This window comes from Rhea pennata, chromosome 8 (assembly GCF_028389875.1).
Source record: "Rhea pennata isolate bPtePen1 chromosome 8, bPtePen1.pri, whole genome shotgun sequence".
Classification (NCBI taxonomy): Eukaryota; Metazoa; Chordata; class Aves; order Rheiformes; family Rheidae; genus Rhea; species Rhea pennata.
In genome coordinates, this window is record NC_084670.1 from 13380695 (window position 1) to 13395746 (window position 15052).

The 15052-nt window shown below is 37.6% G+C and overlaps 1 protein-coding gene across 3 annotated transcripts in view; it reads left to right on the plus strand.

Moving 5' to 3' along the window:
• The window catches only part of ST6GALNAC3 (ST6 N-acetylgalactosaminide alpha-2,6-sialyltransferase 3), a 207638-nt gene that overhangs the window by 91520 nt on the left and 101066 nt on the right, over positions 1-15052 (plus strand). For 2 of the 3 annotated variants that reach the window (XM_062581530.1, XM_062581531.1), the window contains exons 1-2: positions 3608-3627; positions 4460-4652. In XM_062581530.1, coding sequence (XP_062437514.1) covers positions 3608-3627; positions 4460-4652 — 213 coding nt within the window. Of the gene's footprint in view, positions 1-3607; positions 3628-4457; positions 4653-15052 lie in introns of those variants that run through there. The other variant, XM_062581528.1, reaches the window with a different exon arrangement.

Genomic DNA, 15052 nt, shown 5'->3' on the forward strand with positions numbered 1-15052 from the left:
GAGTTCCAAGGGGTCCATGGAGTTATCTTCCATAATATCATCTTTGGTTTTGGCACTTACCAGGTACTGATGCTGGCAGAAATAATAGAAATAAGATTCCTGAGAAGCAATATTGTTCTAGAGTAAAAGTTTGGGAGTAGATTCCATGGATTTGCTTTGTTATCTGAGGAAAGTTGCTTTCAGCCTCAGTTTATGTGTCTGTAAAATGGGTTTTTACTGTTAATATTGCTAGGACGAGGATTTATTACTGCTTGTAAAGTGTTTTGACAGCCTCTGCCGTATAATATATTAAAAGTGGCATAGTATTGCTGTTGGACTGCAAAGCGTAATAAAGATGCTTACTATATGCCTCAGTAAAATTTAAAACTTGTGAAATTTTCTTCTTATACTGAAAATATTTCCTTCTTTCTTTTCCATGAGGCAAGCGTACATGAAACAAAGACGTTTGTGTCTTGCTATTCTATCACACGTTGTTAAACGATAAAAATGGTCATGTCTTGTCCATGCTTCTTGAGAGATTATGAAAGAAAAATTACTTAAACTCACTCGGATTGCTGGGTTCACGCCAAACTAAAGCTAATGAATCATCCTGGCAACTGGTAATTAGCCAAAAACAGATGATATGAAGGTTATAAATAGTATTAGGAAATATGCTGCCAAAGTCAGATACATATACATCTGTAAAAGTATTACTGTTGATGATTTATTTCCACAAAATTTTCCATGAAATCCTAACCAGCAATAGTAGAACGACAGTCCTGTTTTTATTTCATTTCTTATTTCAGCAGCATAAATATAAATTCAGACCTTAAAGGTGTGAATCCTGTGATGTCTGCTGCTTATTGATTTTGAAATGCATACTAGACAGAATGAGCCTGATGTCTCAGAAATAACCAAAACTGAAACTGGAATTATATTATTGTGGAAATTGAATAAAAGGATTTGATAATAAATTGTTTAGTACTAGTGTGTGTTTTCTGCCCAACAGGGCCACAGGTGTTGCACTGCATGTGTTCTGATCTAAACTGTGTCCACTGATATCTGATTTTTTACCTTGAATGACTACCTACTTTGGTTTAATGTTATTAACAAATAAGAAACCCCATCACTCTTCTAGTATAAGACCTTGTTTTTATAAGTTTGGTAATTTTCTTCCTGCAACTGTCAGCTAGATTAGTCTAGTACGGTAGTAAATGGAATAAAATCTGTTGAAAGCTAATACACCTTGCAAGTCTTCCAGCTATGAATCTGTTTAAAAATGCATATTATTGTCTACTCCTCATTGAATATATGTCAAAAATGTTCGTAACTGAATATATATTTTTAATTAAAATGTCAGCTGTATCAAAACATGTATATTGAGTTTGCTGGAAAAGTGTATAGATTAAGATTTATATATATGGAGAGTTTTCATGTTAGAGGAAAGTTTCTTTTGTTAAAAGACTCTTTGCATTCATGAGAACTTAAAATTAAAAAGGAGTAAGATTTGTCTCTGTGCTAAGTTGCTAATGAATACTGATTCTTCTCTCCCAAATGGTAGGCTTTATAAGTGTTTAAAAAGGTTGATACAGACAAGGTTTGAGACAAGTTGGAGTCTGGTGTTTATCTCCAATACAGCTCCGTACTTTTTGTCATGTCCTGGTGTCATTTACAATTCCTGACACCTCCAGTGCTAAACAGTGCTAAAGTTTTATCAGAGGAAATATAACAAAATCCATTTCTCTGCAGAAAGAGCGATTTTAGAAGAAATACTTATTGACAAATAGCACTAGTACTCTTTTTTTCTTGAGCAGGTGAAGGAGGGAGGAACTTTAAGGATATCAGATTCTTTTTAAAGATGCCATTTCAAATTGACCATTCAGCAGACTGCTTTGCTTGATCCTTTAGAAGGCTAAAATTGCAACATGCAGTTGCATTGTGTGGGGTTTTTTTTTATGATTATTTTCACACTGAAATTTATAAAGCCAGTGAAACTCCAATTTGTCGTAGTCTTCCCTGAGAGAACAAACACTGTTGAATCTCATGCCTTTAATAAAATCTGCAATGGAACTGAATCATTAGCACAAACTTCCTTTGTGCAAGTTAAGTAGACGTTTGCATATGGCTATTTTGATTTTTTTTTTCTTCTGAACAATTGTAACAGATGCCTTCATTCCTTTCAGCTGAAAAAAATCCTTTCTCTCATTGCACTGTTCTTCAGCTAGTACAGGTTCTTTATGGGAAAACAACACACACGTATAGAAATCTTTCCATTTTCTTTTTCAAACAGCATTTTATTAAATTACTAAACAAAAGAAGGCTACAAACAGACCTTTTCCTTTGTATTTAAAGAGAAGGAATATAAAGGATGCAGCTGGCATGTTAGGAAGGCCAGGAGTTCTAGCTACACAGTCGGAATTCTTTGTGGGGCAGGACCTTTTCAAACAGCTCCTCAGGAGAAGCACGCAGAGATGATTGCAACATTTTCAAGTTCAGAACAGATCTGCACAAAATTAAGCAAGGATATTCAGCAAGCCAGGAAGGTAGCATCTGTGGAAATCTGATAGTGGCATCGTACAGTGCAGTATCACTGGTACCAACTGGACATTTTAACTGAAGCATGCACGTGTAGCAGAACAAGACTCGTTTTCTCTTTGAATATTTACAATATTTTTATTCTGATGTACAATAGATAATGTGACTAATCCATTCTCCTTCTCATTGCTGTATAATTATCACTTATGCTGCACATCTTGGCTGCTCTTAACACTTACAAGGCCTTGATATATAGCTGAACATTTCTGACTCCATCTGGTACAAAGAGAAGTGACACAGAAGTGCTCCCCCGCCAGTTTATTGCAATATAATGTAAATTTGTTATAATGCAGTTGGTGCAAAGTGCAGGGGCTTCCATGAATCCTGAAGGCTGTTATGCTGCCCTCTGAAGCTTTACTGGTTTTAATTTTACATTACACTGCTATTAATTAAGATGCCTCCTCACTGAATCACGTTGGCAGATCCTGCTGCTCTTGGTCTCCGTGTTCCATTTCTCCTCCTAGTGATCTCGTGCACCCAAATTTTCCATCATGGTCTTTTGCTTCTTTTTTTCTTATAAACCTGTAGCCTTGTCGTGCATCAAAACGGCTAGAACCATGAGACTGACCCACCAATAAAAACGCACTATATTGTCAGCTCTTGTGTGTAGGAATATCCCTTCAGATTTCCTGTGTGTCTGCTGTGGTGCTCTCTGTTTTCTGCGTGCAGAAATCTGCAGAACCCAAGCACAGCAGTGCTAGTCCCGTACCTAGGCCATTGGTGTGGTTTATGTTCAGTAAAGCTTTGTCCATATCTTTTGTGGTATGTTTGCTGTGTAAATATCATTGTTTCTTCTGCTCAGCATTACTCAGAGTTACTATGTACTTATTTTCTATTTATATTACTGTTCAGAATGATAGAATTATGTTCAGTAGGGTGATTAAACTGTGGCGAATTAGGTAAAACTGGGTTGTAATTAAAGTACTATTAAAAACACCTGTAAGTAACCATTGGCACATCCCCTCAGGAAAATGGCAAAAAATGACCTTTGATTAGGGTATTTCATGTAGAATCTTTATATATGCCATCTAACATGGCATGCTTTGTCCCCAAGTAATTTGTCTAGAAGTAATTGAATGCAGTATTTCAGAAATTGCTAAAAATGAGGGGAACATTGTATTTTCCTGCAAATTATTCTCCTGCAGACTAAGGAGTCACACAGGGAAAAAGTTGATATGTTTTCGTGATTGCATTAACCAGTCCAATCAACTGGATAGGTTAGAGGTGGAAAGCAAAGGTTAATTAGATACAGACTTTGGATCAGTGACATTATTAACAGTGGCTTAACGCTCAAGATAATAATGCCTCACTTTGTAAATCTGTGAACCTGTGAAAAAAAAGCAGAATAGTGTGTTGAGTTTGCCAACCATTATTCTCAGATATTTAAGGGTAGAGTCTTATATTCTGTTGCAAGGGAATGATTTAAGATTAACTTAAAATAAGTAAAACGTTTACTAATCTTTTTCTTCGCAATAAACTTGGTGTGGTAGAGATACAAGTATCATTTGTATTTTCTTATTTATCGTGTGTCCCAAGCACTGGTGATTTTTGATGGAGACTTTGGTGTGGCTATTTGCATTAAAAACCCCATTCATTCCAAATTCAAATAAAATTTAAAACTGGTAGATTTTTTTTGAAACTTAGTAAGAAAAAATGTTGATTTTTTAAGCAGAACTGATTCATTTCTAACTAGTTCTAGAAAAAAAACCATCTGAAATGCAGATTTAGTGAAAACAGTGTTCAATCCCTATCTCATTGTGCTCCAGCAACAGGGTGACTTGTAATTACACATGAAGCTTTCTAAAGCTTTTCCCTCATCCTACAATAGAAATTACCTGTTTTTCATTAAAAACAAGTCTTCCCCCCCCTTCTTTTCATTACAGAGAAAGTCCGTTGTTGCTGTGAGTTTCCTTGCAGCCTTCCTCTGTCTGATTATCGTTCGTCTCACAAATGAAGTTAACTTCCCTTTGATCCTAAACTGCTTTGGACAAACCAGTGTCAAGTGGATGCCCTTCTCTAACGGTCAAAGGCAGCCTGTGAGAACTCACTATGGATATATAAATGTGAAAACGCAAGAGGTAAGACTTTGTATCAAAACCGTGCAGCAAAAAAGACCAGCAGACCTATTTTTCTCTCTCTAATCCTAAGTAACTGCCCAGTGGAAAAGCTAAAGCAAGCAATATTTCTGAGTAAGGTATCTTTTAAAAGTATGCGACCATTTAAATGACCATTGAATTCTTTTAATTTCTGCAATGTCTGCAGTAGATAGAACAGTGGGCTAGCCTCAAAATAATGCTTGGTTACAGTGAAGATTAACATTTATACAAGCGAGAGAACTTTTCAAATTAGTTTTGGGCCTTCAGCCCCTCAAATGCAAAAGGAGATTTTCTTGTGTGTCTTTCTGATAGAAGTCCTAAAAATTTTTAATTTTGCCTAGGATACCTATGTAAGAGCTAGTTTATCTGAGATTCTGTGTACGTAGAAGAAGCTTTTCTTAAAAAAGCTTTTTTCCAAAAACTTTTTTTCTAACAGTTATTCCTGATTAGTTGTAACACTGTCAGTCATGAGAAATACTAAGTTCCATGTACTAGTATTATTTTTCTTTATAAAATAACAATTATTTATATATGGAATGCATTCAAATACAACTTTTATAGTGAATGGAAGTATTTTACTACTTCATGGTAGCCAGCCCTATGAATGTATTGAACAACTTATTTATTGTTTTACTCTTAGAGTATTGAAAATGAACATCAGAAACGAGAAAGAATTGTAGTTTTTAGGGGGTTAGTTCTTTTAAGTCTCTGTATCTTGTAATTTTTGTCCATGTAAGATGCAGCACTGAGTATGCTGCAGGCCAGACTACTTCATCTACAGAGCAAATAAAGGACAAGTATGAGTAAAGGAAGCTGAGTCAGGATGTGAATCCCGCCCCAGTGAAATGAACGGGAGCTCTGCTGTTGAACTCACAGGGGCTAAGGCTCCATCCAGAATATATTAAATATGCAAGGGCCGGGGACCCACTGAAGAAGGAAGGGCAGTTCTGCATGCCCCTGGGTTACGTGATTGCCACGGCACCAGGCAGGGGGTTGGAATGAGGTGGTGATGCCGCGGTCACTGGATCACTGTCAGCCTAACTGATAGCTAGAGAGGAGATGCTAATCCATTTGTATTTGCTGTTGCCTTCATCAGAGGTTAGATGTAGCTTGCGGGAGTCTTAATTCATTCCTGAATTTGATAACATGCTTGGAAGTTCTAACAGTAAATGGAAGTAAATGCCCTGAAAGTTGGTGGCCAGTATTGATTAGCAAGATATTTGTTTCAATTTTGCTTAGGTCATGAAGTACTCTTTAAACTTAGTAACTTTAGTTTTTTCCCCTTGTATTTGCAGATTACTTTCATATGTTCTAATTAAAATGATAACAAAGAAACTGAACTTGCCTTGATAATAGAGAATGCACTATATGCACTGGATTTAACTATTCCCTTTGTGAGGGAAGTTTTATTGTGCTACCTATGTGAAAAGCTCATGTTTCCTGGCTTATGTTTCTTACACATACTTACTTTTGCAAAATGGAAGACCTATCATCTCATCAATGGGCAAGATCCAGAAAGTGATAAAATAATACAATAGTGAATTATCAGAAAATTATAAGATGGAACAGAAGAAAGGAGAGAAAGTTTTTAAATACGTGAGTTGCAGCTTTCCCTTTTATTGAGAGAATAGGTACACATCTTTTGAATACGCTCATGGTCTTGCAGGATCTCCGCGGAAGGCTGTCACACCACTGGGTCCAGGATCTCTCCTGCTGTCCAGTCATATTCTGTTCATCAGCCACTTCCAACATCTTTGTCCTTTCTTCACCATTCTCTATTCTCCTTTTTCTATTTTCTTCAGGCTCATTTCTGAGGCAGAGGAGCCTGGCTGCCTACAGCATCTCGGAGGCCTTCTAGTCCCAACTTCTTAATACATTACTAAAATAGCATACATACATACATACATACATGTGTGTGTATATATATAAGGCTAAGAAAGCAGAGTTATTTGGCACTAACCCAGTCAGTCATCTGACATGGCAGGTAAGCTAGGAAATCTAGGTGAACTGCTTCTCTTCCTTTCCCATTCCCTCCCTTACATGCTTACTTTCTGAAGAAAAAAGGAAAACCAGCCCTTTCTCCTGAAGATAGAAAGAATTCTTTCCTTTGGGTAAATCTGAATGGGATGGGACTTGGAAACCTTAAGAGGTGTTGGAAAATCAGTTACTTGGTAGTTAAGGCTGAAGGGTTCAATAATTTGTATTAAGGAAATTCAGGAAATACGGAGATGCAAACATTTGTGTTTATCTCAAGTAGAATCCAGTGACATGTATATTTTGGGGTGTGATCAAAATAATGCACTAAAGGCATATTGTAAGTGTGTTGTGTATTTGACTTGTCAGTGTAATACTATGGAATTTTTTATCACAAAAAAGTCTGAAAATGTTTTCAAATTACTAAAACTAGATTATATGGGAGTATTTAGTATCAGCTGCGAAGAGAGACATAACTTAATGTCTAATTAAGGCTGTGCACAATACAGTGTTGTTGCTATGGTTTCCTTGATTTGTAGCTATAGCAACAGCTTTGGAAAAACTGACTTTATGTACAGTAAACATACTATATTTGAAGTATAAATAGATGTTAAGTGTTTCACTATACTGGCCTGTTAACTCATTTTAGTTTTTTGATAAGACATTTCCAAAATAGATGGTTCTTCACCTAGAATATTTGCTTCCAGTCCCTCCCCTCCCCTTCCCTCCCCTCAGTACACGAGGATCCCTTCCACGATGGGATCTCTTCTGCCCTTCCAACACCCACATCTGAGAGGACTCCCTGAGATCTGAGAGAGGCTGTGGCTGCCTGTTTTGTATCTATAGGTTTTGGTGATAGTTCCCATGAAATCTATCTTTAAGAAATATCATCTGCCTATTTTTGTGAAGGTATCGTTTTTATTTTTATCTTATTTTGATATTTTTTCACAATAAGTGTTACTTTGATATAATACTACAACAGCTGCCTAATTGAAAACTGTTATTGTTCGAGTAAACTTCACAACCCCTTCACCCTAAACTGATATGTTGATTCTTCTCGTGTATCAAGAACGGGCAAGCAGATAAAAAGAAAAAGATATAAAAAAAATATAACCTTCTTCCCTCTTTCATACCACTCCTACTCTACAAAGAGTTCTGGAAAAATTAATGCACATCATGTATTTAAATTGCAGCATTATGACATCAATTTAAAACCCATTAGCACTTTGAAACTTTATGCTGAGCAAGTCTAATAGTGTTCTTGGATATTTGATTGTGCTTCCAGAAAGGTGAATTTTGAATAGATTTTTATTCTACCGTCAGTATTAAAATAATATAGCATTTTCTTACATACGTAAAATGTGAAATATAGCTGCAGTAACACTTGAAACATAATTATAAGAAGTATATTCAAGTACTATGCAAGATTAAAACTGTTCTTGGAAAAGGGTAACTTCTGAGATGACCTAAAGTCCCTACATTAAACTGCAACTTTGAGAGATCTAATGGCTTAATCTAAAATGAATTCTGAGGGAGAGAAAAGGTTTTGTATCATGGACATTGAAGGATCTCATAGTATAGTGATGAGCACAGGGTAAATATCCTAGATATAAGGAATATGTATTGTAGGAGTTATGATTCTTTTTAATTCTGTTGTAATTGAAATAAAAATCAAAGCCAAACCCCTCATCAATGAGTGTTGATAGCTAAAAAAAATACACTTGGATCATGTTATCGCATATGGTTTTGCCGGTGACCTAGAATAACTATTACACAAGCATGAATTGCTTGCCAGTTATGGCATAATGAGATTGTTGCCTCCCAAAACCATTGATAACTCAATTTATTTGCCAAGAAAAAAGTATTTTATTGTCATTTGAAATTTTTTGACTGACCAAGTCCACGAAGGTCTGCATAGGTGCCTGTCCTTTTCTATGCGTGTCTCAGACATGATGGGAGATCTCAAAATGATACAAGCTAACTGTGTTTAAGCAACTGAACTGATATTTTAATGACTAACATAAGATGCATTCACTAAAATCGCTGCTATAGTTTCCGCTGCCCTCTTCCTAACCCCCCTTTTTTGCCTAACCACCTTAAGAATAAGCGGCAAGGTCTTCTTGGAACCTCTGTTACCAACCTAGAAGAGAGAGAGAGCAAGCACAGATGATAAGAGTCCGGGATAGAGTAAATCCTGCCAACCTAGGCTTTTTCCTTCTGTAAATATGGAATTAGCTCTGGTTTTTAAAGCAGCCACAACTCTGGTGGTGCCTCCTGAGGAAAAAGTCAAGTGCTGGGATAAATATATCAACTATTCTATACAGAGGAATTAAATCTGCTGCACACAGAGCCTGAATGTGATGAGCCAAGCAGTGGTGCCTATGCGGCAGCGCTTCTTTTTAAAAAAAAGACTAAGGGACTTGCAAAGAGATTACTGTCAGTCATTGAGCTGTACCATCAGAAGTTAATCCATCTCATCCCAAACGAATCTGGGCTGGTAAAAATAAGTGTTTATGATGCACAGAATCATGAACTGGATTACTGCTGATGAGAGCTTACAGGCTATACTAGAAGAGTTGCCTGGTGTCATAGATTCGCTATCTTCCTCGGTTATAAAAATTTCCAGAGATTTCTTCTGCCTTCTTGAGGATTTTTTGAGGTCAGCAAACGTGAAGCTTTGTGTTAGATAATAGTAGACTACATACCAGCAGATGCCAGTTATGTTTTCCTCGTGAGAAGTGCGGAGGACACCTCTCTAAGTGAGATACACCATGAAAATTGTCTTGAGAGAGAAACAGAGACAAAACTGAAGTTTTGCAGTTAGCCAGCTTCATAAAGCTTCATAAACCAATTTCTATCAGTAGAGTTTGTTTTTAGCTACATGTCAGATGTATAAAAGGACCAGCCAAGGTGAATGAAGTATTCTTCAGACTGGTAAGGAAGAGAGAGAGATAGGTTTGGTGTAATAACTTCTTGACATGGGGAAATCATGGAAGGTTGGCTGGCTGCCGTAATAAACAGACGAGGACAAGGCTTACGATCAATGGGAGGGAGGAGGAACTCTGTATAACCTGAACATACTATTACTCTGGATGAGAACTGAATTTTGTTACTGTGATGTGTTTTCAGCCTCTTCGTCAGTAATATTTGCTAAATGAAGGGTGGGCTGGTTTGCATTAATAGCAAGCAAACTGCCCACTTGGTGCTTCGTTTTGTCAGCTGAGAGAGCAATATCTTATCACTTGCACATTGAATTTCTGCTAAATTAAGAATATTCTTAATTCTGCTAAATTAAGAATATTCTTCTTAAAAATTAAGATGCCTTCATCATAACACATCCACTGCCACCCTACTGTGTTTACACCTGGAGCATATTTCTCATAGAGATTCAAGGTATCCTTTGCCAGCAGAGTGCCTTAGATTGGATGTAGTGATCATGGTACTTTGTACTGGTATATAAAATACACAAAGGAGTAAAAAGAGCCAGTGGAAATGGAGTTGTGCTGGTACAATTATTTCTACACAAGGGATTTCTGCTGGCTATGAAATTCAGGAATTTTAGCCCTTTGTGCTCTCGCCCAGCATAGCTATTCTGGCAGAGCTGCATAGTACTGAGCTGTTCTGAGACTATTAATATTTCCCTCCAGGGAAGCGGACTGCCAGCCACACACAAAGTCGCACATATGCACACGGGTGCACACGTGAACTCAGAAGCCAGACCTTGCTCAAGAGACAGACCCCCCAGGACTGACAACCGTGCCAATTACTGGCCACTGCCATCTTCCTTGAAGGCCTTTGCTTTCCAAGTTTGCTCCCTTGGCCATCTGTCATAGCCTGAGTTTGGCAGCTTCAAATTCTGCTGCAAGGCTCTGTGGGTTGAATATATTGTTTTTGTATCTTTTATTGTTCTCTCTGAGTTGCTGGGAAGTTTGTACCATGTGGGTCTTTCTTGATAGGCTTTTTGTTAGATTTAAAAGTGAGTCTTTGTAGTTAAATGCACCTTCAGCTGCTGATCCACGCTCTCCGCTCTCAGATCAGGCTGGAATGGGCGTACTGGTGTAGTGCTGTGGGTGAGCTCAGGGACTCTCTTTGAGCAGATGTAGATGGCACCAGCAAAAATTGCTTTTTTGGGGATAGTCTCTCTTGTCCGGATGAATACATTAATCTGTACTACCATATATGCCATATATTGATCTGTATAAGGGCCTACACAGTTGTGTTGAAGACCTCATGCCTCCAGCTGGCATTACAGTGCCTGGCCGTGTGTGCTTCTTAGAGGTCTCCTTCACGGAGTTACCATGTGTGTAACAAGGAGCTGTGAATACGGCTGTAGCTATAAATTCTGTCTGCCTATCCTTCATAAATCATTTTTTGAATTACCTCTATACTACTAAGTGATATTACCACTAACACTGGAAATTTCATGGTAAGTCCTGCACCCTAAAATGAAAAGCATTTCAATCTGGGCAGCGTTAGCAGAAAAATGAAGTTCTGTGTTTATTTAGATAATGGCAGTATTTCATTCTTGGAGCTTTACCTTTCCCTTCCCCATTTGATCTATTTGTCATATTCAGCTAGTCAAAGATTACAGTAGTCTGTTGATTGCAGCCACTCAGGAAAGCGGTCAAATTATGGGTGAGATGCCCACTAGATTAATAAATATGGTGCTAAATGAAATTCCTAAGGGAACACAAAAAAACTACTAGGGTCATTTTGGAATTGTCCACTTAATAACAACAATCGATCCTGTATTTTTATCCTCCACCCCAGGGGTGCACATTACTGCCTTTACCTTGTCCACACCAGTTCCAGTTCTCTTTTCTCCAAGTAACAGCATCATTTTTTGAAGTACAGATTTTCAGACTTGTCTTTAAGAGACTCCTGTAGTTAGGACCCAGAGTTTTAGATGTGAAATTGAAGAAAATGCCACAGATCTCGAATCAATATTTCTCCAGGGGATAGAACCTGCTTGCTCCAGTTTTAGGCTGCAAAGAATTCACAAGGGCCTTTTATTAATATTTCACCAGCCAAAGTGAAAGTTGGTTTGGGTTGATTTCCTTGGTTCTGGTTCAATGATGCTATCAACACTCCCTCCCTTCTGCCTTTTTGAGTGCTTGTGCCTACGATTCATGTTTGTAAAGAGAAAATAAAATTTCTGGAATGCGTCAAGTTCAAAAGTATTTTTCTAAACTTTTAGAAAATACCATATACCATCAGATTACTGTGAAATGCCTGACTACATGCACAAAAATCACCCGAAAGTACTTCCAGTGCAGTGCACTGAAAGCTTAGATCAGCATCTGCAAATATCCTACAATAGAAAATAAACACGATGGTGAAGGACGAAGGTCAACCTTTAAATCAAAACAGTAACTCAGGATTTGGTGACACACAATATATTATGGAATTGATTGGTGACTGCCAATTTTGTTCTCTGGTACTTTTTGTTTAATTAATTAGTTGTATTGATTTGGTAACATTTTCTAGCTTAAGGTATAGCTTCTCCTGTCATCTTGTTTCTAACGTGGGTTTGTTAAAGGTGTGCAATGTCTATCTCATTTCCTTTAACTCTCCCCATTTAAATCCAATGTATGTTATCCAAAACTAGTTTCTTCCTTCAGCCTAAGTGCAAATTTGACTTCACTGGCCAAAATTTCTTTCACTAAGTCATCAGATTACCTCTTCTCCAAAAAAATGCCACCATTTAGGATGCTTCTAAGGCACAGCTTGGAGGTTTGGGAGCGTTGGGAGATCTGGGATTGTTCTTAACAAGCCAGCTACTGCGCGTTCTGCACGGGGTTTGGTTCCTGAAGACACTGAAGATGTGCCCCAAGATCAATGCATTATATTGATCTAGTCTTTGGATGATGAGTTTTTTGTGAAGCAATTGGCAAATTAATGAGACTTCCAGATTTCAAACTAGAAGAACCCATGGAAAAATCATGTCTCAGCTCAGAGCTCATGCACATTTTAAAATTTCTTTCAGATCTGTTTACAAGCATAACTTCTTTCTCAAACGGACCGAGTCTCAAAAAGTTCACTTTCAGCCATGTCAGTGTCCCCAGATGTTAAGAACTGGCACTTCTTCAGTGTTTTCTCGGCCAGTCAGGCTCTGGTTAGAAGGCAGAGAAATACAAGTTTCTCAAACACATAGATGGTACTTCTTCATTAATCCTCCCCGTGGTAAATATGTTAACAAAGAATAGAGGTAAGATAGGGCTCTCGGGAGTTGCACAGGGGTATACTTTGGAGATAGAGGGGCAGCCCTGAGCGTCCACCATACGGATGAGTCCACTGTGGAGCTGTCCTTTCATTTCTGCTCCAGCTGGTCCATGGTTTTGGAAGTGTTCTGTCATCACCAGCATCGGTGATAGCTGAGGGAGTTAATACCATTACTGTAATACAAATAGTGATGTTCAGTTTTGACCCACTACTAGGAAAAGAACAGCTGGAGGAACAGGAACTAGTGAATAGGAACCACCAGGTTGAGACTCCTAAGACCTATTCTCAATTTCTGACCTGTTCCTTGCCTTGACCAAAGTACCACTTTTCTTCACTGCTGCAGTTTGATCATATTATGAAGGATTTGTGTTTTTAAAGAGCAGATAACATTTTTGGAGCTTGTCAAGTTCAAAAAGCAAAATGGCATTAATGAGATTGACTCTCCTCGCAAAATGCTCAGGGATCTGCTATCCCTGATATATTATCACTTATAACCAGTGTATAACTGCCACAGTATTGTTGCCAGAACAACAACAAAAATAATCTTTTCACTGTACTAATGCTTTATTCTGATTGACAAAGGACAAGGCAATCCAGGTACTGAGGCAGTGGTGTTGGCATATATTGTATAATGATGTATAACAACTTTCACAGACTATCATTAATTTTTGCATGTATTCTGTCTGTCTTTGATAAGCCTGTGTAACTCCTAATAAATTATTTTGGGCTGAGCACAAGAATCGAGGAGAAATAGACTTTTGTAGCAGTGGAGGCTGGTGATAGCTGAAAATGAGAAGGCAAAACTGAAAGATAATTGTAAATGAGAAGTCGTTTTCAGGCAGTGGATAAGAGTGATATTGTCTCATGTTTAAAATGAGGAATAGCCTTTGCTGCGCACAATGCAAGGTAAATTCTGTTGTGAAATCCAAAATATTTGCTGCGTTCAGGCTGTTGATAATCACACAGGAAACAGCATTGTGGCACTCCTTCCACTTGCTATTTAATGGCTTGCTCCTGCTCTGGTTGGTGTTATCCACTCTTCATTTTGTCGGAAAGAAATGGTCTTCTGTGAGGTCATTTAGTTGAATAGCGCAGAAATCATTTCCTGCAAACCTAATTATTATCATAACAGAATCCTTAAAAAAAAAAATTACTGTGACGTTCTGAGGTTTTTGAGATTAGTGTCTTCTTTTAAAGCCTCTGTTTCCTCTGGTATTACTTCCAGTACTGTTGACTGAAACTACAGTACATGTCTAGCATGAGTGGCATGAATAATGTATATATTTTTCTGCAAGTTTCAGTGTGTGCTAAGTAGTTGCATGTACAAAAAATAAAATCGAGGGCTGAAAAAAGTAAATTGGCTCCTCTATCTCCCTGATAGTACATAAATGACCCATAGTTCACACTAACTCAACTCTTAACCTGTTCATTTTTATTTTTAGAATTCATAGGCCTTCTCTCCCATCCCTTGGAAGGTCATACAGTGCACTTAATAGTTCACTTTTTCAATTTTTCCTTACAGCTTGAGATACGGAAAATATTACACCCATTTATACCTCTTTTTTCCCTGCTTCTTTAAAGATATTAAGTGTTTCAACTTCCTTATCATTCTCTCCTCTCTTCAAATATAGATACTTGCAGGTCCATATTTACTACAGTGTTATCCAGGCAAACTCTTCCTTATTTTTCCTAATTCATCCGTAACAAAAGCCCACTCCCTTCTTAGCTCTCTCTGTTACCCGGACGTTAGTGCAGCATTCAGCTCTAATGGCAGGGAGGAGGTATTGCTTCGCTATGGCAGAACATGTTATCTCTGCTTATAGATCCCATATTACCTGAGATTTATTTTTCCTAAAATCTATTGGATGTTCTTTCACCAGATGCATCACTTCACAGTTTCCCAAGATGATGCCCAAATCATTACCTTCCTAACATTTTTCTGCTCTTTCTGCAAATTCCATTAGTTTTCTCCTGAAGATCACCTTTAAAAATGAGGCATAAACATGATCTAACTAGGAAGAGGTCATAAAGATTTGTGTTGCATGAGACCAGTTAAAAAAGGTTTGTGGCTAAAAGGCAATGTGATTTTTCTATTGTTTTTCTGTTTCAGTTCACATAATATAGTCCTGCAAAACTGATTTGAGTTAGTCTTGGAAGTAAGACTTTTACACTTATTTTTTTCCATT